The sequence below is a fragment of the Neodiprion lecontei genome, chromosome 5 (assembly GCF_021901455.1).
Source record: "Neodiprion lecontei isolate iyNeoLeco1 chromosome 5, iyNeoLeco1.1, whole genome shotgun sequence".
Lineage (NCBI taxonomy): Eukaryota > Metazoa > Arthropoda > Insecta > Hymenoptera > Diprionidae > Neodiprion > Neodiprion lecontei.
This window is the reverse complement of record NC_060264.1, coordinates 28,713,826-28,737,650: the sequence shown is the minus strand read 5'-3', so window position 1 is coordinate 28,737,650 and position 23,825 is coordinate 28,713,826. Positions and strand designations below refer to the sequence as shown.

Here is a 23,825-nt window from a genome sequence, read left to right as displayed (position 1 = left end):
GCAGCAAAAAGAGCGTGGGATCAACGGGAGAGAAATGACGACGAAAAGATCACCAGCTGAAAAATGTGAAAAATTCAGGTTCTCGTTTTCCGCCTGTAACTTTTGACCCGTTGCTCGCAGCGTATTGAGACTCCGCCCAATCGATTTCTCTCGCAAAATTACGTCAGAATAGTGCACAAAAGAATTCATTTCAGCACTTTTCAAAATCGCGAAAATTTTCACCAAAAATACAAAGGGGTTAGCCTTAGTTATTTTTGGGCCGAAAAATATTTGGTCTCAGATTCGATTTGCATGACCTTTTCCTGACTAATTAGACTCCCAGGATCTCAGAAAACGCAGCAAAAAGAGCGTGGGATCAACGGGAGAGAAATGACGACGAAAAGATCACCAGCTGATAAATGTGAAAATCTCAGGTTCTGGTTTTCTGCCTGTAACTTTTGACCCGTTGCTCGCAGCGTATTGGGACTACGCCCAATCGATTTCTCTCGCAAAATTACGTCAGAATAGTGCACAAAAGAATTCATTTCAGCACTTTTCAAAATCGCGAAAATTTTCACCAAAAAACAAAGGGGTTAGCCTTAGTTATTTTTGGGCCGAAAAATTTTAGGTCTCAGATTCGATTTGCATGACCTTTTCTTGACTAATTAGACTTCCAGGAACCCAGAAAACGCAACGAAAACAGCGTATGACCAGCAGCAGACGAATGACGATGGAAAAAGCACCAGTCAAAAAAAGCCAAAAACACAGGTTCTTGTTTTTCGGCTGTAACTTTTCATCCTTTGCTCAGAGCGTATTGGGACTGCGCCCAATCGATTTCTCTCGCAAAATTACGTCGGAGTAGTGCACAAAATAATTTATTTCAGCACTTTTCAAAATCGCGAAAATTTTCACCAAAAATACAAAGGGGTTAGCCTTAGTTATTTTTGGGCCGAAAAATATTTGGTCTCAGATTCGATTTGCATGACCTTTTCCTGACTAATTAGACTCCCAGGATCTCAGAAAACGCAGCGAAAACCGCGTAGGACCAGCAGCAGACGAATGACGATGGAAAGATCACCAGCTGATAAATGTGAAAAACTCAGGTTCTGGTTTTCTGCCTGTAACTTTTGACCCGTTGCTCGCAGCGTATTGGGACTGCGCCCAATCGATTTCTCTCGCAAAATTACGTCAGAATAGTGCACAAAAGAATTCATTTCAGCACTTTTCAAAATCGCGAAAATTTTCACCAAAAATACAAAGGGGTTAGCCTTAGTTATTTTTGGGCCGAAAAATATTTGGTCTCAGATTCGACTTGCATGACCTTTTCCTGACTAATTAGACTCCCAGGATCTCAGAAAACGCAGCAAAAAGAGCGTGGGATCAACGGGAGAGAAATGACGACGAAAAGATCACCAGCTGATAAATGTGAAAAACTCAGGTTCTGGTTTTCTGCCTGTAACTTTTGACCCGTTGCTAGCAGCGTATTGGGACTGCGCCCAATCGATTTCTCTCGCAAAATTACGTCAGAATAGTGCACAAAAGAATTCATTTCAGCACTTTTCAAAATCGCGAAAATTTTCACCAAAAATACAAAGGGGTTAGCCTTAGTTATTTTTGGGCCGAAAAATATTTGGTCTCAGATTCAATTTGCATGACCTTTTCCTGACTAATTAGACTCCCAGGATCTCAGAAAACGCAGCAAAAAGAGCGTGGGATCAACGGGAGAGAAATGACGACGAAAAGATCACCAGCTGATAAATGTGAAAAACTCAGGTTCTGGTTTTCTGCCTGTAACTTTTGACCCGTTGCTCGCAGCGTATTGGGACTGCGCCCAATCGATTTCTCTCGCAAAATTACGTCAGAATAGTGCACAAAAGAATTCATTTCAGCACTTTTCAAAATCGCGAAAATTTTCACCAAAAATACAAAGGGGTTAGCCTTAGTTATTTTTGGGCCGAAAAATATTTGGTCTCAGATTCGATTTGCATGACCTTTTCCTGACTAATTAGACTCCCAGGATCTCAGAAAACGCAGCAAAAAGAGCGTGGGATCAACGGGAGAGAAATGACGACGAAAAGATCACCAGCTGATAAATGTGAAAAACTCAGGTTCTGGTTTTCTGCCTGTAACTTTTGACCCGTTGCTCGCAGCGTATTGGGACTGCGCCCAATCGATTTCTCTCGCAAAATTACGTCGGAGTAGTGCATAAAAGAATTTATTTCAGCACTTTTCAAAATCGCGAAAATTTTCACCAAAAATACAAAGGGGTTAGCCTTAGTTATTTTTGGGCCGAAAAATTTTTGGTCTCAGATTCGATTTGCATGACCTTTTCCTGACTAATTAGACTCCCAGGATCTCAGAAAACGCAGCAAAAAGAGCGTGGGATCAACGGGAGAGAAATGACGACGAAAAGATCACCAGTTGATAAATGTGAAAAACTCAGGTTCTGGTTTTCTGCCTGTAACTTTTGACCCGTTGCTCGCAGCGTATTGGGACTGCGCCCAATCGATTTCTCTCGCAAAATTACGTCAGAATAGTGCACAAAAGAATTCATTTCAGCACTTTTCAAAATCGCGAAAATTTTCACCAAAAATACAAAGGGGTTAGCCTTAGTTATTTTTGGGCCGAAAAATTTTAGGTCTCAGATTCGATTTGCATGACCTTTTCTTGACTAATTAGACTTCCAGGAACCCAGAAAACGCAACGAAAACAGCGTATGACCAGCAGCAGACGAATGACGATGGAAAAAGCACCAGTCAAAAAAAGTCAAAAACACAGGTTCTTGTTTTTCGGCTGTAACTTTTCATCCTTTGCTCGCAGCGTATTGGGACTGCGCCCAATCGATTTCTCTCGCAAAATTACGTCTGAATAGTGCACAATAGAATTCATTTCAGCACTTTTCAAAATCGCGAAAATTTTCACCAAAAATACAAAGGGGTTAGCCTTAGTTATTTTTGGGCCGAAAAATTTTTGGTCTCAGATTCGATATGCATGACCTTTTCCTGACTAATTTCACTCCCAGGATCTCGGAAAACGCAGCAAAAAGAGCGTGGGATCAACGGGAGAGAAATGACGACGAAAAGATCACCAGCTGATAAATGTGAAAAACTCAGGTTCTGGTTTTCTGCCTGTAATTTTTGACCCGTTGCTCGCAGCGTATTGGGACTGCGCCCAATCGATTTCTCTCGCAAAATTACGTCAGAATAGTGCACAAAAGAATTCATTTCAGCACTTTTCAAAATCGCGAAAATTTTCACCAAAAATACAAAGGGGTTAGCCTTAGTTATTTTTGGGCCGAAAAATATTTGGTCTCAGATTCGATTTGCATGACCTTTTCCTGACTAATTAGACTCCCAGGATCTCAGAAAACGCAGCAAAAAGAGCGTGGGATCAACGGGAGAGAAATGACGACGAAAAGATCACCAGCTGATAAATGTGAAAAACTCAGGTTCTGGTTTTCTGCCTGTAACTTTTGACCCGTTGCTCGCAGCGTATTGGGACTGCGCCCAATCGATTTCTCTCGCAAAATTACGTCGGAGTAGTGCACAAAAGAATTTATTTCAGCACTTTTCAAAATCGCGAAAATTTTCACCAAAAATACAAAGGGGTTAGCCTTAGTTATTTTTGGGCCGAAAAATTTTTGGTCTCAGATTCGATTTGCATGACCTTTTCCTGACTAATTAGATTCCCAGGATCTCAGAAAACGCAGCAAAAAGAGCGTGGGATCAACGGGAGAGAAATGACGACGAAAAGATCACCAGCTGATAAATGTGAAAAACTCAGGTTCTGGTTTTCTGCCTGTAACTTTTGACCCGTTGCTCGCAGCGTATTGGGACTGCGCCCAATCGATTTCTCTCGCAAAATTACGTCAGAATAGTGCACAAAAGAATTCATTTCAGCGCTTTTCAAAATCGCGAAAATTTTCACCAAAAATACAAAGGGGTTAGCCTTAGTTATTTTTGTGCCGAAAAATTTTTGGTCTCAGATTCGATTTGCATGACCTTTACTTGACTAATTAGACTCCCTGGAACTTAGAAAACGCAGCAAAAAGAGCGTGGGATCAACGGGAGAGAAATGACGACGAAAAGATCACCAGCTGAAAAATGTGAAAAACTCGGGTTCTGGTTTTCCGCCTGTAACTTTTGACCCGTTGCTCGCAGCGTATTGGGTCTACGCCCAATCGATTTCTCTTGCAAAATTACGTCAGAATAGTGCACAAAAGAATTCATTTCAGCACTTTTCAAAATCGCGAAAATTTTCACCAAAAATACAAAGGGGTTAGCCTTAGTTATTTTTGCGCCGAAAAATTTTTGGTCTCAGATTCGATTTGCATGACCTTCACTTGACTAATTAGACTCCCTGGAACTTAGAAAACGCAGCAAAAAGAGCGTGGGATCAACGGGAGAGAAATGACGACGAAAAGATCACCAGCTGAAAAATGTGAAAAACTCGGGTTCTGGTTTTCCGCCTGTAACTTTTGACCCGTTGCTCGCAGCGTATTGGGACTGCGCCCAATCGATTTCTCTCGCAAAATTACGTCAGAATAGTGCACAAAAGAATTCATTTCAGCACTTTTCAAAATCGCGAAAATTTTCACCAAAAATACAAAGGGGTTAGCCTTAGTTATTTTTGGGCCGAAAAATATTTGGTCTCAGATTCGATTTGCATGACCTTTTCCTGACTAATTAGACTCCCAGGATCTCAGAAAACGCAGCAAAAAGAGCGTGGGATCAACGGGAGAGAAATGACGACGAAAAGATCACCAGCTGATAAATGTGAAAAACTCAGGTTCTGGTTTTCTGCCTGTAACTTTTGACCCGTTGCTCGCAGCGTATTGGGACTGCGTTCAATCGATTTCTCTCGCAAAATTACGTTGATCTAGTACACCAACGAATGAATCGAACTCTTTTTCGACTTCGGACATATTTCGACCACAAAAATCCGAAGGGATTAGTTCGCCTGTATTCCAAGCGAACAATATATCGTCTCACTAACAATTTGAACGACCGATGTTAGACTTGTGGCCCACGAACGTTTGCAAAATGTATTTCGAGCATCGTCGGACCAACACCTGAGAAGATACGACGAATAACCGGAGAAATTGAGGTATGTATTATTCATTTTATTGCAGATTAGATCAAATCTTAAGAATACAACGATGATCATCTTGTATCTTGCAAAGGTGAATTCCACCTGTACGCAGGCCGAAACGTAAGCTGCGCTTACAAACTACAATGTACCAACTATCACATCACGCATTGTTCATATTCTGCTTAATGCAATGCATATCGCAGTTTTTCCCCAAATAGTAGTCGAAGTTCTTATGTAATGTTCTACCATTGTATTACACTTGTTGCCGTCTTGAACTACAATCATATTGGAAATATTATACTAAACATATCAGTTTCAGTATAATATTATAATAATCAGTTGTGTAACATATCATCATTAGTATAATGTATTAGTGTAACATATTGCAATTATACTCTTTACTAACATGGTAAAGTAGTACACACTGACACATAAACACTTGTACTAGCACTAAGGCATATTGAATAAACCGAAACTGAACCTTTTTAGCTATGAGTTTTTGATTTTTCCACCTCTGGAAACGAGGTGTAAATTTGATGTTTAGCAGCCATGAGTTTCGTTGTTTGTAGCGTGTCCAGACCATGTGCGATGGATTTATCTCACAAAATTACGTCGGTACATGGTACAAATGAACCGATTTCAGCATTTTCCAAATTCCACCAAAAATGGGCCGAAACAATCCAAAGGGGTTAGCCTTGCTTTTTGCGATTTTCAGAGCTTGTGATCTTTTCGTCTCAGAATTCTTCTGCTTACACCAATTGGACCCTCAGGAATACGGAAAAATGTCCAAAACAGCTTGGGACCAACAGTAGTGAAATTACAAGTGAAATATCTTGTTTTTCGGCTGTAAGCCTTGATACGTTGGCCTCAACGTATTCGGACTTCGTGCAATCGATTGGGTTCAAATCGGGTGAACTTGGAAAACTGAAAAAATTCGAAGAGGTTAACCTTTTTGTTTTCCGAGCGAAAAACTTTCCGTACCAGAATCGATGTAAACAATCCCGTTTAGACTTATTAAACCCCAAAATTGCAAAAAAAACTTTCTAGAAGGCGAAGGAAGAAGAAAACATCATCATTGCGGATTGAACTCCGTGATAATTGATTCCTCAGACAGTTGTCTGGAGTCATTGTTTTTATTGAGGTCGGAAAAATACTCACTGCTATTATCAAACCGGTCTATATTATACAATTCACAGAAAATTTTGAACATGAATCTACGTTCCACAAAAATCACTGATCTCCAAGAGAGATGACCACTCAGTGACAAGGATCCACCATAGCGCCTAACTTACGGCAATCTTGTGGTATGTTTTCTCTTCTACAAGTCCGACACTACTTGATCTGTCATATTTGACACGGAATAAATAAGTTTTCAGTGCTTCTGGGTTTATTAACCTAGAATTGTCATTATTTCAACATGTCCGAGTACGATAAAGTTCGGATAGGTAAACTTGTATTGAAAGGCGAAAAACCCAAGTAAGTATACATTGTTATGACGACCCCTCGTTGAGACTGATGTCGATCTAGTTGAGGTTATATTTACTCAAAATCACCGTTTACAACTTGTGTATTCTTCTTGGTTCAAATTTCAGATCAAAAAAGCGGAAACACAAGAAACAACATAACAAAGACAAAGCAGAGAGTGTGCAAGATGAGGATTCTATTCTTCATGGTCTGTCTATTTAAATTCAACCCTAATACCACCCCAATGCTAATACATTTTAACCATCTTTGTAGGAATGTGTCATAATAGTCGAATAATTGAAACTTTTGATAAATTAGAAAGCCTTACTTGTTGCAGTATGTGAAATAGTTTCTTCCATTTTATTCTTCAATGTGTTGCAGGGGGCTGGTGGAAAGCGACCTCAATTGCAGAGATAACTGGAACAGTTGCAATCGAATTTGGCAATTCATGCTATGTCAAAGCTCTGGACAATGGATTGTTCACACTGGGTGCTCCTCATGATGAGAAGGAAGGTCCGTCACCAGAAGAAATCCTTACCGCATTTCCAGTCAACGATACAAAAATTGCATTGAAGTCTGGTTACGGAAAATACATTGGCGTTGATAAAAAAGGAGTTGTCATCGGTAGAAGTGATGCAGTTGGAGCCATGGAGCAATGGGAGCCTATATTTGAAGTATATCTTGTTTCCTCAAATGAGCAAATTATCTATTTTGAAAAAATTAATCCCATTATAATAAATTGCGTTTTCTGAAGTAATTTTAGTATTAAATGAAAGAGTGAACAGGTTTGGAATAATTTGTAAAATATTCTCTAATAGATTTCCAATCATCATTTCAAATATCAAACTATTATTGATAGTTGAAGTGAGTAATTTTGAGGTAATGAAGCAATGAAAAAATCAGCATTTTGGAAATTAACTTTTACTTATTTTCAAACAAATCTCTAGACGACTAGCATCGATTTTCTCCAAAAATGCATTATTACCTTAATATTACAAATTTCAACCTGCTGTGCGAACTGTTTTTCAGGATGGGAAACTGGCTTTACTGAGTAATACAGGGTGTTTCATGTCTGTCGCAGACGACGATGATATAACTTGTGAAAGAACAAAAGCTGGTCCATCAGAAATATTGACAATACGAAGCCTGACGCAAAAAATACAGGATTCAAGCAAAAATGTACCTACCGAAGAGCAAGGATCCCTTGCCGAAGTCGAAATCAATTATGTGTATGACGCTATTATAATTATATAATTAACGGGATGAATTGCAACCATTAGCAAGCATAATTAGTAGAATATAACTTAACAATAAATAGATTGGTAATATTAATAATAGTATTTCTTTTTTCAGGAGAAAGTTCCAAAAGTTTCAGGATAAAAAGCTTAGAATCAATGTCGAAAGTCGTGCGGAATTGGAGCAAGCTAAAAATGAGGGGAACCTTCACGAAGCGCTGTTGGATCGAAGGAGTAAAATGAAGGCTGATCGATACTGTAAATAATTAACAGTATAACAGCTTTTATCGTGTATAATTCTTACTAAATAATATAAACTACGTTATCGTGAATATGTTGAAAAAAAAAAATCGGACAATTACTCATACTTGAAAAAATTGTTGAATTTAATACATATTTATTTGAATTTCAACTTAACCAGTATCGCCCACTTCTCGCTAAGGTATTGGTTCAAGCGAATGAATAATAGATTACGTTTGTTGTTTTTTTCGGGAATGAAACAATGTGATCTATAAATTAATCAAGTACGACCGGTGTTAAATTTTTATTGCATAATCCAGTCTTATCAACAAAAGTTTGTTCACTCGAAGTAGAGAAAATAAAAATTGTAAATCTGTTGAAAAAACAAACGATTTTATTTCAATATAGCTTGTACGTATTATCCGTATACATTCTTTCGTCGGTCAATAATCGTAAAAATTGACAGAAAATAGAAATCCGAAAAACTAACCAATATCTGGTGAGGCATTCAAATCTGAATAAATTGTTAACTTACGTCTCTCCTTCGGGTAGGGCAATAAAAAATTATACCTTCTCTTATCTTTGTATTCAGAGCCCATCACCTTATCGTGCATTAATTTTGGATTCCTTTTTTTTTTTGTTTTTGTCTATTTCTATGCTGTTTACATCAACCATTAAAGAAAATACGACTGTATGACAATTAAAGAGAACGTCTGAAGGGGGATAAAAGTGGTGATCAAATAATGTACAAAGGTTGTGTAATCAAAAAATATATGACTCAACTGTAATGATTTAATCAACGCAAAATAAAATAAATGTCCCAACGTAATTTTTTTTATCTCGTTTTTCTACCAAATTTTTTCAACGTTCATTAATTTCTTCATTCCATGTTTTGTTCTATCAATCGCAGCACAATATTTATGAGTTATTGAAAAGTTATCAAGACAGAAAGATATGTACAGTATATGTATGATAAAGAGACAGAAGAACAACAGTTTTGCAAAATATAGGGATTGATAAATCGATAAAATAAAGACGTCATATTTACGAATTCATTGGCTTATTCATTTATTTATAATTCAAATTAACTAAAAGACATCCTGACCCAGGTAAACAAAGCCTTTGTACATAAATACATGCTGTTTGAATCATAAAACGAAAACCACAATAGAAAAACTAATGACAAACATAAAGACAAAGAAAAACGACGATACACGTGTCGGCGCAAGGATGAATATAGAGGCATCCGCTTGTCATACATGTTATTACGAATTCAATTTAATAATACACATTAATGAATACCTATTCAATTTGATTAATTCATTATAATGTTTTTTTATAACGCATTACGTTGCACCCCTTTTGATCACGGGTAATAGAGTGCTTAGTTACCTAGTATATTAAAAATATTGTGTGTAAAAAGAAGAAAAACATGACAGAGAGAAAAACATTATAAAAAGCGGGATAAAAGAGAAAAAAATAAAATCCATAGTTGAAAATCGACTTGTTTAATTAACAAACATTGATTCACGCCCAATAACAACGTTTTGTTGCTATTCATTCCACCTTTTATTATCTTTTTCTTGCTAACCCAAACAAAAAGAATCCGGGTAATTATGCTTTGTTGGCTTGATGTATTCTACGCAGATTTCATTCTTAAAAATATTTTCAATTAATAAAACCTATGGCATGTAAGAGTCTCGAACACTCGAGCTGCTCAGAACAGAATCACGAAATAGATGTTGAGTGAACGAAACTTCAATGACGTGTAACATCATTGTATCATCAAAATTTCTAAAATTCTAAATCACTTCATGTTACTCGATGAATATTACACTAGAGTAGTAATTAAAATTTCATCATTAATATTATTATTATTGTTATCTTTACTGTTATTATTACAACGAGATTATTAAAGTCAAACCGTATGATTTTTGTTAAGTTTATTTTCTTTTTTTTTTCTTTTTAGGATCAGTATTTTCCGTTCAATAAATTGTAATAACGAAGAATCATCACAGTAATATCGCTACTTCGTTCAGTCTGCAATTAACGTTATTATTTACTTATTTATCGTCGTTATTGTTATCATTATTATATTCTATTATTATTTTTTTGTTTTTATTAAATATTAATAGTATTATACATACGTCGTGGAATTAAATTTTAAAATTATTCGAGTTGAATACACTATGTACTATACGCTTCAGAGTCAGCTTCGAGTGGACTGTATATGTATACGTGTATGCTGTTCGTACTCGCAGGTGGTTGTGATCTATTTTATAGATACAGAAAAAAGTTTAGAAATAATCTTGAAGTATAATAGATGCAAAACAGAAAAAGAAATAATGAAAGTAAGAGTACCACTACGTATATTAATGAACATACAAATATGTGATAGTAATAACAACTGAAACACTTTACTTTTGAACAAGCCAGAATTTAATTTAGCAAAGAATTCAAAATTTTTTTTTTTAACTCACAAAAACGTATTATTGTATTGGGAGGGGGGACAAGGAAAGGAGGGTTCATTTAAGTTTGGTGAGGGCCTTTTGTCGTCTGACTATGAGCTCGTCTCATTTCAATTGGTTGTTTCAGCTACCTCGCGATTCTAGGGAAGTCACACCTTCACCTCGTTGAATTTTCAACCACTCGACAAACTCGTCAAGCATTACTGGCCCTGTAATTACAGACAATGAAACAAAATAAAATAAAAACCAAAACATCAAATATTATAATTATAGTTAATTGCATGGTGATCATTTTATAATATACGTGGTAAAAATTAAACGTCGATTATCTGAGCTGCTAGGATTCAAATACTAGCTCAGACGATAATTACTGAATATGTAGAGAAAAAAATATTGTCACAGTTCGATCAATGAAACTTTTCGACCCATGAAAATCTTTTGTTCGAAAAGTTACAATAATATGACTTTAATCCAAACGGTGACTTATATATGTATATGTATAACTCAATTAACTGACAATTTGTTTATTATCATATTGAACAACGAGTACTTACATGCTCCATCTAAATCGTAATTTGTAAGATCATGACTGATGGTGCGTGAAAATTCCAAAATGTTGCACCACTGATCTTTGTTGATAACTTTGTACTTTGACTGTTCTAAAAACTGAGCAAATTGAGCAAAAAGCGGCCAATGCTTTCCAAGCAGAAGCTGAAGCATTACTTTCGCAGTTTCCATATCCATACTACGTTGATCTTTATCCTATAAAAGAAGAAATGAATTTACCACAAAGAAATTACTATGTAAAGGTGTTGCAGGACCTGTGAGAAGTAAAAAGAAATTGACAAAATTCGATTATGGGATACTTTAACTTACCCTAGCAAAGTCATAAGCGTATCTGTAAATCCCCTTAAATGTTTGCGCCTCACTAAGCAAGTTTCTTAGGTGTTCTAGCTTTTGTTGTACTTTTGCTATTGAGTCGCATTGTAACTCCGAAAGACCTTTCATCCATTCGCTAAGCGTAAAAAAGCCCATCTGTCTAGCATTCATTTTGTAGGCTAATACAAGCATCACCACATTCTCGGGCTCGACACCAATATCTTCACAAAATTTTTCCATCCCTTCTGGACCTAGCATATCTGGATCATCTGGCATCGTGTACTCCCTGAACCACGAAATGCATCTTTTTTGTGAAAATGATGAGGCGCTGGACACATCTTCTGACTTTGTGTACCGCCTAGCACTGAAAGTATAAAAATATCATTGAATTATTGTAATATCAGACTGAATTCTTGCATTTTTTAGTATAAATGGTTTAAAAGTTATCCAATTCACATCGATATAAATTGACCTTGAAAAACGGAAATGCCTAATTGTAAAAATAGTCCTGTATCATATTTTGGGCTTTCAGTACCAGTGAATGAATCGTCTGAAGTATCGACGATTTCGTCATTTTTTCAGTAAGATCTTTTCACTAATTAATTTTCCCTGTTTCACATTTCACAATTAAAATGTATGATCTGAGGCTCAATTGGACAATATATTATTATAACTAGCCGATGAAGAAGAACAAGGACTGCTTCGAGAAAATATAAATATAAAGACATGGAAAAAAAAAAATGCAGACGCATTAAAATTCTCCAAATGACTCATGACAATTTTATTAATAGACTCTGTGAATCGTGGCCGAATTAATACCAACAGAGGTGCCTGCAAATATCAGGGGAAATGTCAATTAGAATTTTAAAACAGTACACAAAGTACACACTGATCTGCTGAGTTAGCATGGTTTCACAAAGTAACGATTAACATCCAACTATGTATTCTTCTAGATATATATTTAAAAAAAAAAAGGTAGATATACATTTGAACTGTATGATCTATAATTCAATCTCGTTAAAAGCATTATAAGTATTAAAGTCGACGGAAAAAACAAGAAACAAAAATTCGCTGTTAATATTCTAACGGCAAAATAATTATTAAACGAACCTCTCGACATCCATACACTGTGACACTGTTGTTTCTTCGATGTATTGATTAGATTTATTAACGCTATGTCAATATATATTTTTGTTTATTTCCTGATGAAGAAATTCACATAGACCGTTAGGTTCAGTGCAACTGAAATTAACACTATTCAAAATATTTTACCGAACCTTTAACAGGTTAAAAACAATATCACAATATTGTTTACGCCGAACCAAGCCAAGTTCTGTTCTACATCCGACAGAGCACAAACTCCAATGTGTGCCAAATGACTCAGATACACTACCTATTCTGATCAACGAAAAGTTTTAATATGTATGGTTGTGTGTGATGTAACGGCCTCGAAGTAGAGACGACTCAAGACATTAAAATACAGTACAAAATCTACACCGAATTTTTTCTAGATTCCTTTGATTGTTTAAATTCGTTTGTAATTAACTGCGGTCAGAAAGCACTGAAATTATGAAGTTTTAAAAGGATGTGAATATAACTATTCAACTATGTTTGTTTTAGAGTCTTTCATAACTTCGAACTGTTACAACAGTTTAAAAAATCAGCTATGACACTTTTACATTTCATTTAATCTTGCGAATAAATGTTAAGAAATTGTAAATGAAATATTTTGAAATACGTTACTTGCTGTCATTACATCTAAAAATTTAAAAGGATTTTGCTATTTAAAATATATCAAATAACAATAATTTAAAAAATAATTTATGGCTTCCCCCGTCGCTTTAGTGGCACAAATTGAATAGTTTGTTTAGAAATCTATGATACCTGATGACTTGCAGTAATTGTCTCATTTTAGTTGACTTTGTCTTTTAGTTTTTCTTAGATTTGTTTAATATTAAGTAGTGTAAAACACAAATGTCCACCACCCACTTATATTCTTATATTCATATGTATTTATGTACAGAAAATCTGTGAAACGGACAAACGCAGACGGGAGAAAAAGACAGACTGCCGTTAATTGCACGGTGGGGGTAAGAGATGTCTATTTTCGAATTGGCTAACCGTCTGCCTGTATTAGCTATACGTATATGTATAGGCATGCATGCGTGTGATTGTGACCACGTGCAAGACAACCTCGTCGTCAGCTCCACGCATACTTCTTATGTCAAGGCTATTGGTAAACGAATTGAGGAACCCGTATACGCTTAGAGAAAGAAGTCTGTGCCAAAAGGCCAATTCGGACATAAGGACACCGATCTCAACACTCTTTTATTTTACGTCTCCGTTTTCCAGGGTTAAAAAATATAGTAGATAATTTGTGTGATCATTTCTATATGAAAACAAATCGAATGATAATACCAGGAGCAATTCGACAGTCAATCTCTTATGATTGTAACATAATTTTCAAGTCTATGAGCATATGAATAGTGTCATTTGTAAATTACCAAATGTCTGAAACAGGTTTCTTTTAAATCAAGGCTGAATTTAAATTTAGTGTCACTGTGGTGATAATTACTTGTGATGCTCTGCAGTCTTTATGAGAAATTAAATCTTTTTAAAAATATTCTAAAAGAAAACGTACCAAAACGAAATGCATGCGTCAACAGCAATGTTGAAAATTTCATGCTTACAAAAAAGGAAGAGATAACAACATCCGACGTTCAGAAAGCAAATTTACCCAAAAAAAAATCACTGAATAAAAAAGAAAGAAATATAGTTTGCACTATGAATGATTGTCAGTGAGAAACAATTCAATTTTTAATAAGGTTGAAGTTTGTATCGTTAATGGAAAAATCCTTTTTTAGGGAAACTTCGTCATTTTACAACTTAAGAACTGTTTGGACTTCAGTAAACAGTAATAGACCAACATATACTCATACTTTACAGCCTCAACCCCTTCAGAGACATGTAAAAATGTAAAATAATAATTCTGCTTCTAACGTTTTCTTACATTAACGTTACCAACTGTGATGTTATAATTTTTAGTGCAAAAAAAAGAAGTCAGTTTGGATTACATTTGCGCGCGTATATCAGGCTGATGCAATAGTCAAAAAAACCTCATACACAGACATAAGTTTAATTCTCTCTGTTTCCAATTACATTCTCTTCTCGTATCATTTTATTTAATTTTTTGGCAATAAGAATTTATTAAATATATGTGAGACGAATAAAATTGAAACATTAGGTTACCCTGTAGCATTGAGAAGATCAAACATCGCCCTAATCAAAAGTTTGTTGGCTGTTGTTGAGTGTCGCAGAATTTTTCTGTGCAATGAAAACGTCCAGAATACGATGCGCTTTCTTTTCTCAACACATTGCCATAATGCACGCATACACATAAAGCTGGCGAAAGATGTCCGAGAGGTAATGAGTAGCCGTTTGATAGCAACGAGTAATAAAGAGATACACACTGAACAAGTGTTTTTACATGTAACATTATAAATTACTAAATACAATCATGTGAACAAGCTTGCTCAATCACAATTACTCGTTACTATTTCTCAAGGACTGTACAATGTTAAACAGATGACAGTTATAGCGTTCAGTCCGAATACCGATGCAACACAACAATGGCGCAGCGAGAGATAAGAAGTGTCATTTATTTAATGGCAAATTGAGTATACCTGAGATGATAGCATCTGGGTTTTATTGAGAAAAAAAAAAAAAAAAAAATAAGTAAAAAATTCTTTCATAACTATAATTGTTTCAGTTGTGACGCAATTCGTTCTTGATAACAAAGGCATTTTATCAATGACATGACTGGTCTCTGTTAAATGATAATAACCAAGAAAAATATTTGCAAAACTTCTTCGTCGTTGCTAAATTTGAATAGATTTATATTATGGGGAACAATAATTCGAGTAACTGTAACGTAATGTGCAATGAAAAAATTTATCCATAAATCTGAATAAATGTATCTTCGTTCCCGAACGAATATACGTTTTCTTGTCATCAATAAAATGATCAAATATCATTCTTTCTTACTTATAAAATAGTTATAGAAATTAAATATAGTAATCGTGATTATAATTACATCAGTGCTTTCATTTTTTTCATTCGCGTTGATAGTGTGGTTTTGAAATTTTTGACACTGAACGTAATACTTCACTTGCGACTATCTTGCAATTTGCGACCAACAGTAGAAGATACGTTAGATTCACTAAGTACAACGATCATCATGACAACGATGACAGTGACGGCGACAAACTGAATTGTTATTTATGCAACGCGAACGTACACATTTCTTGCATGTTATTATTGTGGTTGTTTTTTTATATTTTTATATCGGAGTTAAAAATATTTCAGTTCAATTATAATTAACATGTATGCATAGATTCACACATCCGATAAGTAATAAGAAGAAAAGTGAAAAAAAATGAAACGTAAAATTTTTTTTCGATTCATTAAAACTTTTATCAACTCGGCTCTACGACTGACACAGATGGCTGCACAGAATGATCAGCTGACTGCTCAATGGATGACTTATACAAAACTTTCACCTTGCTACACACATCGACGCTAGTGTACACATACATACCCGACAAATACATACATTTCCAATCTTATCTAATCGTCATGTGGAGTGAAAAAGATACAATCTGAAAACGAATTATCTAAAATTATTATCTACAGACATTCAAATTATCACCTATGCCACTATGTATGCGTAAATAACGTTTCAACAAGCTTTTGGAAGATGTGTATGAATATTTTAATTACCAAGGACAATCTTTGCGTTTTGTTATAAATGATGAGAAAAATAACAGCACACGATGGAAATAAGACGAATGTTTTGATGGAAATGAAACTGAAATTATTCACAGTCTCCATTGAATAGAGCATGTCTTGTGTTAGTTTCATGAGCAGAAGACTTCGGTGGCATATTTCTTTTAAATTTTCCCGACAATTGTTACTCAATGAAATTCAAAAAATCAAACCGCGTTTGTGCAAAGTGGAGGATACGACGAAGCTATTCTTAAATTTACGTTTCACCTTTTTCGATAATTCCGAAAATTAAAGCTCTACCATCATGTAGATTTATATCAAAAGGTGGCAGGTAAGGAAATTGTAGCATTTCCCTTTTTTTTCACAATATTATCACCGACAATTCATTCAAATACAAGCAATTCAGAGATGACAAAAAAATCAAAGATCATAGTAACTGCACCAGAAAAAAATCTCAACCATTTTATAAAACTAAAAGTATAACTATTATAACTGATACTTTGAAATTGAAATTCATCAATGAATATAAAAATTTGATGGCCCAACAGATTTTTACTTTATGATAAGTTTTTTGTAGATTTGTTGCCAACGTTTCGTACTGCTTATTCAGCTTACAACTCACGATTCAAAAACATTCTGACACATCGTTCATTGACTACACCTTATTGAAAATAAAGGAGCAAGAAATTGAAGCAACAATAAACAAAAACCAGAAAAGATGAACAAGATATGAACAGTCACATCTTGCCGAAATACATATTTGCCTCATTGGTAACGGAATAATATATTTACTGCATTATAATTTTTCACACGCACCTTACGTTAAAATAAAATAACTCACTTCGCAGTGTGCCTGAGCCTTTTTGTAGGATGCCTTGCCATTCCTTCTTCGTGTGCACTCGGCGCCATTTCTGATGTTGAATGGTGATGATGGTGATGACTTGTGCTGGAGGGCGCTCTCCGCTTACTGCGAGGCATCCCTCCGGCCCCCAGTAACTGGCCTTGGTCTTGTCCCCCCTCGTTGGGCTTTCTGCCTCCGCTTCCTTCCCCTAGCTCGGTGTGAGACCCTTGTTGAGATTGCTCCCAGGGTGTCTGAAATTTTTTTAAATATCAAGGTTAGTCATCATCCCATTTGTTGATATCAATTGTAATGATAGCAAGAAACATCAAGTCTCGGTAGGGAATAAATTTAACAAAAGGGGAACAGATATTCAGAAAAGAAGTTTCAAACCTCAGACATAGTGGACGATAAGCAAAATTTTTGTCAGCAGTTTGATATAAATCTATATGAAAAAATTTTCCAATACAATTTCCCAACTCAAATAAAACGACAGCAATGACTCGACTCCAAACCGTCTGCCAAAAAAAATTGTATCCACATAAGAACTGATCATTACTTCGAGGATGAAAGACAATTGAGGTTGTGAAGTTTTGATTACTTTTGACAGATCAGCACGACAGGATAAACATAAAGACGAGTTGAATCGACCTTGGAAACTGTCCTTGAGCTTGAGTCACAGATTATCAATGTTAAACGAACGGATGAGTAATAAAAGTTTTCCTAATAGAGTCAAGATTTGCAGGTAACAAGGAAATGCGAGAAGCACGGAATCTCGCGGACCGTGAAGCGAGATTTTCACGCGCGTGAACAGGTGAACGGGTAACCTGTCTACATGTCTCAATATCAACACATTTTTATAGAACATGTACAAAGCTATTAGATGAATACGATAAGATCTCGTACGAATCTATTAGATCGAGTCATTACGGTAAGGGGAAAAGAAGGGGTAATATATTGAAGTCAAATATCCTTACCTGATAATTATCGAGAGGCCGCGTGTCGCTGGATAGACTAAAAGAGCTCAGCTGATCTGTAATGTAGTTGGTTTCGTAGTAGCTGCTGGTAGTGCTGCTGCTATCCTCTTCTGGCTCTCTTACCTCCGCGATATTGTTTGAGAATATTGAGGTTAGATTCATCAATGTATCATCACAGGGTACGCACGCGATAACCCGACGTTACTTTCTTTCTTATACAAAATATACAAGGTAATTCTTTTCTTTTCCTTGATCTTTTAACTCTTCTGTTTTTGTTTTATATGCTTCTCGACTTTTTTTTTTTTTTTTCTTTCCGTTAATCCCCTAATTTCTTTACTCCGTACGTCTGTAGGAGTTTTTTTCTTCTTTTAACTCCTCGTTTCTCCCGTGGAAGGCTTTATTCCTCTTCCCAGCAATATGTACCCATATGTATGTGTGTTTGTTTATATATATTTTTCTTTCTTTTTTTTTTATTTTTTAGAAAAATGAGAAGGTAAAAAGGCTTGAACTCTGAGACAACTACAGCGAAATACCGAAAATATGTATGACATAAGCTAAGCTGATCAACGCATCAAACAGCTGACTCGCGTATCCTGTATATCAAGTTGTAGAGCAACGCGACTCGGGTAGCGTGTTGCGATTTGGAAATTGGAAATTGAACGAGATGGGGCGGCGTCGGCGGGTCGATTAGGGGGGGGGGGAGGCTCTTGGTCCGTGAGGTTTTAAGAAACGTTCGTTTTTTTTTTTTTGTTTTTTCATATACTCAACCCTTGGGAGCTCTGTTCGAATACGGAAGAATTGACAGTTAGATGAAAATTTCACGTCTGTCAAGATATAGCTTCGATTCCATGTATATTCTCTCCTCGTAATAGATTAAATACTCGTGAAAATTATATATATAAATATTTTAAATTTTGATTTGATCTGGGTGTGCACAAGTCCACACGACTGTAAAGGAGACTGCTGACTCTCCCACCTGCCTCTGGAGACTGAAATTGAAACGTGTATACTGTGAACTGGGACCGAATGCACGCGGTTAGCTACTCGCACCACATCGGAGCGACTAGTGTTTGGGATCTGTTAATTTGACGAGATTTATGTGGCATACGTGTGAACATATTATGCATGAATAAAGTAAACATTATTGTTTCAGAAGAATGGTTTCGACATTTTAATTTCGTTCTTTTTTTCCTGGTGAAATTAAATGCTTTCGATAACCGTTCATTATGATATATGATATGCGTGTTCACGTGTTCTTTTGTTTTTTATTTTAATCCTTTGTACTTCGTTGATTAAACGTTAGCCGCCGAGTTGCCACTATCCCTTGACCGTCCCCCGTCTCAAATACCCGGAAAGTTATTTCCAGTGATGCTGGCTACGACACGATGCTGATCCACGAATTCATCGGCCGTCAATTTTTAGTTATGTATTGTTTCATCTCGCTACCGCTACGTAGCACGCCAAACAAAATGTAAGGCATTTGTACCATAGGCTTTCAATTTATACGTGATGCGTCGTGTCAGCTGGAATTTAGTCTACCGTGCATAGAATTGCTCTATGTGCGGTTTTCCGAAGTTCGACAGGGAGAGAGAGATACGTGGGGGCATTGCAGATTTCTGTAATTACCTACTCAATTTTTATTACAATCATTGAAAAAGCCACAAGAAACAAATAATTGGTGCGCCAGTCTACTAGTTAATATTTCCATCTATCGAATAGGATAAATTGTGAAATGGTCACATTATGGCACATACATACATCTACGGGTACGTGAGATAAATATATGGTACGATTGCATAATTATGGTACTTGTTGGCAACACTGATCGGCATGACAAGGAAATTGCATTATCTGGATAGTTGAGAACCACGACAGAGATCTGCCATGCGCAATAATCAAAGTCGACAAAAACCTATACCTGATTTGCCACGGGATACGTGTTTCTAATGAACAACGTTCAGAGAATTGTACAATTGCGCAACGTTTATCCAATTTTTACAGGTTTTACATGAAAGTTGGAATTCTGCAAATTAAAGAACAACTGACAATGAGTGAATTCATATAGACAAGCAATTGCTGTGAAAAATATCCTGCACGGGAAACTCTACATTTAAAGGGAGCTTTCTAGCAAGGAGACACAGTGTGACACTGTGTTACACGGTCGAACACTGTGCCTTGGTGCTGGTGGCAGATAGAGTCCGCTCATGCATTATACGAAAAATCTAGGAACACTGAGCGCTCTAGGAAAAAAAAAACATTTGTGAAACGCGTGTAGATTATCATCGCATTTAATAAATAAATATAAACAATACCATGCGTCGAAAATAAAATCTCTAACTAAAAAATTGGCAGCAATGAATCCGACACAGTGTCCAACCATGCTCCGCAGCTGTGTCCGACTGTGTCGTTGTTGGATAGCACCATGTTCGACACAGTGTCGCTCTGTGTCGTTGCTGGAAAGCTCCCAAAATAATTACACAACACACTGAAATTTAGTTGCCCTAAATTCTTTTGTTACCACGAGATCTATGGTGGAGAATTATTACTACTTTTAAAATTAGGGCAAATGTTTAATTAATAGAAAAAATATACAGCTACGAAAGAAAAATATCGATACTCCCTTTTCAAAATGTCCATCGGTGTTTCTGGCATTATTAACAGGAAAGTTTGAATGAACCAAATTTAACAATGTACCAATATTTTAAGAAATTATAACAATGTTAACATAAAAATAAAGGAGTAAGATTAAAACATGCAAAATGCATTAAAATGAAATAGAAAGTAATCGTAAGATCGCAAATATTAATATTATCATAAAAAAGGATGTCAAAATCTTCATGAGAATAAAATTTAAAAAATCAGAATCGTTGATGTGTGTAAGGCATATGAAAAGAATGGAGAAATACATTTTCTTCTCTCTTATTACTGGCAAATATTCTACTTCTCATTCGATTTTATCATAGTCTTCAGAATGCAGTCATTTTGTGTTATTCTGCTTGAAACAGATGCTGTAGTATACATCGTTTCATTCAATCTTCCAACATTGCCCAACGTGTAAATAGAATTTCAAGTACGAATCCATGATTCCGGAACTTGTTTGTAGTTGGCAAAGTCATATATAGCAACACCAATTATATCTATCTGCAACTGATTCTTTAGCCATCCGGTATCCCGAAATTAAGGCACTGGTAGTCAGTTTTCGATTAAGTCTGTATGTTGAGCATGGATAAAATTCCATCACAGTACATTGTTGATCTATCGAATTTGTAGAATTTATCACGTTTTTCAAGAAACATTCCTTAAACTAATGAGGCATCTGATGACACAATGTGGTTCTGATTTATTGTAGTAATTTTCAGGACGGTCAAAGTATTTATTAATTACTTTTTTTCAAACAAAAATTTTTCGCCATTAGAAATACATACAAACAGGTAGTATCCTCATTTCATTGACTTCAGTATGACAATCCTACTTGCTTTTTCAAATAGTCAATCCCTAAGAAATAATACAATGATAGAAATGAAAATATTAAAAGGATAGAAAAATAATAATAATAAATAATTAACAAGGTACGCATAAATTCACTTAGCGAAACTGCATCAAGTTTACCTAGACAGCTGTCTTTCAGAAATTAGATACTCAATGGATACAGAAGCAACTGGCATGTCATTTTTCATATAAAAGGTCTTTTCTTCTCCATGCGTCAACTTGTACGCACCTTGAAAATTTCAATAAAAATTTAATTCTTGCATTAACGAAGACTATGTTACGTAACAAAAATAGAAACAGAACAAAAACATGAATGCACATATATGAAATATTACAAAAAAAACTTATAAGATGCAAAGAAAAACATTTGTGTAAGTATGTCACAGAAATATTCTGTTTTGTTTTCCTTTTCTATTCGTATATGCTCCATGTGCTATCGTTGATCATGCTGTTTAAGATGCATACATTTTGCAAAATTCTCTTCGAGATACATGCGCTGATATATCTTATCTCATAAAATTTTTCAGTGGAGTCAAACGTGTAGACCATGTTTCGAGAACGAATCCAATTAACGGGAACATTTGTGTACTCGTCATAATCATAGCAAGACCAACAATGTCTATCACCGATTGAATCTTTAATCATCCGATATCCCGAAATTATTGCACTCTTAGCCAAATCATCATTCAGCATAAACTGGGAACGTAAGGATATATTTCCATCGCAATACATGGCAGACCTATCGAATTTGACGAATTTATCATGTTTTTCAACAAATGTTCCCTGAACTAGTGAGCCATTCTGAGGAAGAGTATCGAAAGTTTGGCACAGCGAACAGTCACTATCATCTTCCTCTTTTTTAGGGCACAGGTAATTAGAAATTGATCGTAACAGCTCAAGGGTATGCGAGCTTAAAGTTGAAACCTTGTTGCTTAGAAATTCATTCATATCCAGCCCCTGACATAGGTCCAATTGTTTAGAGGTCAGTTCTTGTGCAGGAGCCCAACCCAAAAGGTTTTTAGTTGGATTACAAGATTTTACACGAGAATCTATTACATCCGGACGAAGATCATCAGGTAAATCCCAAAATAAATTTTCATTACAAACATTTTCTGTGTACTTAATATCAGCCTGTATGCGCAGAGCCGCAATTCCAGGGGCTGGAAAAGCTTCATAAGAGTGATGTGTATTGGCGTTTATTTTTCCAAATGTGTATTTGACTCCACCGATGGATTCATGGGTTGGTAATACTGGCAACTGAAACTGTCTCTCGCAATTGTCAACATCACGAAAATTTCCAATTCCCTTCAAATATGTTAGCAATGGCTTGGGTACGTGCCATGATTCGTTGTTTAGCTTGTACATTTCAGCCAGAAACTGATGTGATGTCCTCTGCATCGAATTAGGAAGAACCGCTGCAAACCGCATCCACAAATGAATGACAGCATAATATTGAAAAACTGATTCTGAGAAATTGGCAGAAAATTCTGGGTTTTCAGCGCACAGTGCAGCGTAAACGCGAGAGCACAACGATATGTAGCTGTCGGTTGTTATCGTAAAATATCGTGCTGTCTTCATTTCCGTTAACTTGATCTCAATCTCCGGAGTCTCAAAATCGAGAGGATCTTCCAATTGATCGTCCGCAGATGCCATGTTCCTTTGTCTTCGTCAGTGACTTTGTGGCTATTTCTTCAATGCTGGTGCTGTTTCTAGTACTTTCACTGATTTTTTTCTAATTGAAATAAACAATGTCACAATATTAAAAGAACAATCACTACTTTTAAATAGTTATTTCGCTATTCTACCACCTTCTTGTAGGACAGAAAATATCGTTTACGAGTACTACGATAAGAACTAAGCGTGGAATGAGCAAAGACGCGGGCTCACAATTGGCCAGGCTTCTCGTTTCCCTCCTATACCGCCACTCTGCAATGATGTGATCAAGTGTCGTAAGACTGATGGGATTCCCCCGGTTTTTTCCACGGCGCGAGAAGTTGTGTATTCCCCATAGACTTATCAAGATTTTCAGTCACGCCTTAACACAAAGCGATATCATTAGTTAAATTCGACTAATTCATTGCTTTATGCGTTGAGTAAAGCTGTTAAAGCAGTTACGTTAAAAGGATTTTGAGTGCTTGCGAATTGCGTGTTAACTTTCAGCGGTAAAAAATCGACCTGATCGCTAATATGGCTCCTTATGGCCCCAGGCACACTTACCCGCCGAGTACTGCTCACAGAAATTTGCTAACAATCCTTTTAGAAACGATTGTAAACGTTTCTAGACTAAGTATGAAAGGGGTAAGCGTCTTTTAATTTTTTAGCCAACGCTTCCTATGAGACTTAGAAAATTGTTCCGATTCCGTTCTGAAATCTAATACCG

The 23,825-nt window shown here is 36.0% G+C and overlaps 3 protein-coding genes across 10 annotated transcripts; 1 reads left to right on the top strand and 2 right to left on the bottom strand.

Annotated features, from left to right (window-relative positions):
* Positions 1-6,362: 6,362 nt before the first annotated feature.
* LOC107219158 (protein FRG1 homolog) lies at positions 6,363-9,442 on the top strand. Its single transcript, XM_015657258.2, has 5 exons — positions 6,363-6,546; positions 6,663-6,742; positions 6,916-7,208; positions 7,564-7,763; positions 7,888-9,442. Exons 1-5 carry the CDS (start codon positions 6,488-6,490, stop codon positions 8,033-8,035), a joined length of 780 nt encoding a protein of 259 aa, XP_015512744.1. The 5' UTR covers positions 6,363-6,487; the 3' UTR covers positions 8,036-9,442.
* A 144-nt stretch (positions 9,443-9,586) lies between these two features.
* LOC107219188 (DCN1-like protein 4) lies at positions 9,587-18,118 on the bottom strand. Of its 8 annotated transcripts, none has more exons than XM_015657330.2 (5): positions 17,957-18,118; positions 16,983-17,233; positions 11,354-11,720; positions 11,032-11,239; positions 9,587-10,686 (listed from the first exon to the last, which is right to left on the bottom strand). In XM_015657330.2, exons 1-5 carry the CDS (start codon positions 18,116-18,118, stop codon positions 10,601-10,603), a joined length of 1,074 nt encoding a protein of 357 aa, XP_015512816.1. In that variant the 3' UTR covers positions 9,587-10,600. The 8 variants fall into 8 exon arrangements, with proteins under 8 accessions (XP_015512816.1, XP_046595678.1, XP_015512817.1 ...); XM_046739722.1 differs by lacking the exon at positions 17,957-18,118 and adding an exon at positions 17,581-17,697; XM_015657331.2 differs by lacking the exon at positions 17,957-18,118 and adding an exon at positions 17,373-17,535.
* A 765-nt stretch (positions 18,119-18,883) lies between these two features.
* On the bottom strand, positions 18,884-23,813 carry LOC124294485. The gene is made up of 3 exons (XM_046739720.1): positions 23,663-23,813; positions 23,333-23,480; positions 18,884-23,177 (listed from the first exon to the last, which is right to left on the bottom strand). Exon 3 carries the CDS (start codon positions 23,096-23,098, stop codon positions 21,857-21,859), a length of 1,242 nt encoding a protein of 413 aa, XP_046595676.1. The 5' UTR covers positions 23,099-23,177; positions 23,333-23,480; positions 23,663-23,813; the 3' UTR covers positions 18,884-21,856.
* Between the last annotated feature and the right edge of the window lie 12 nt (positions 23,814-23,825).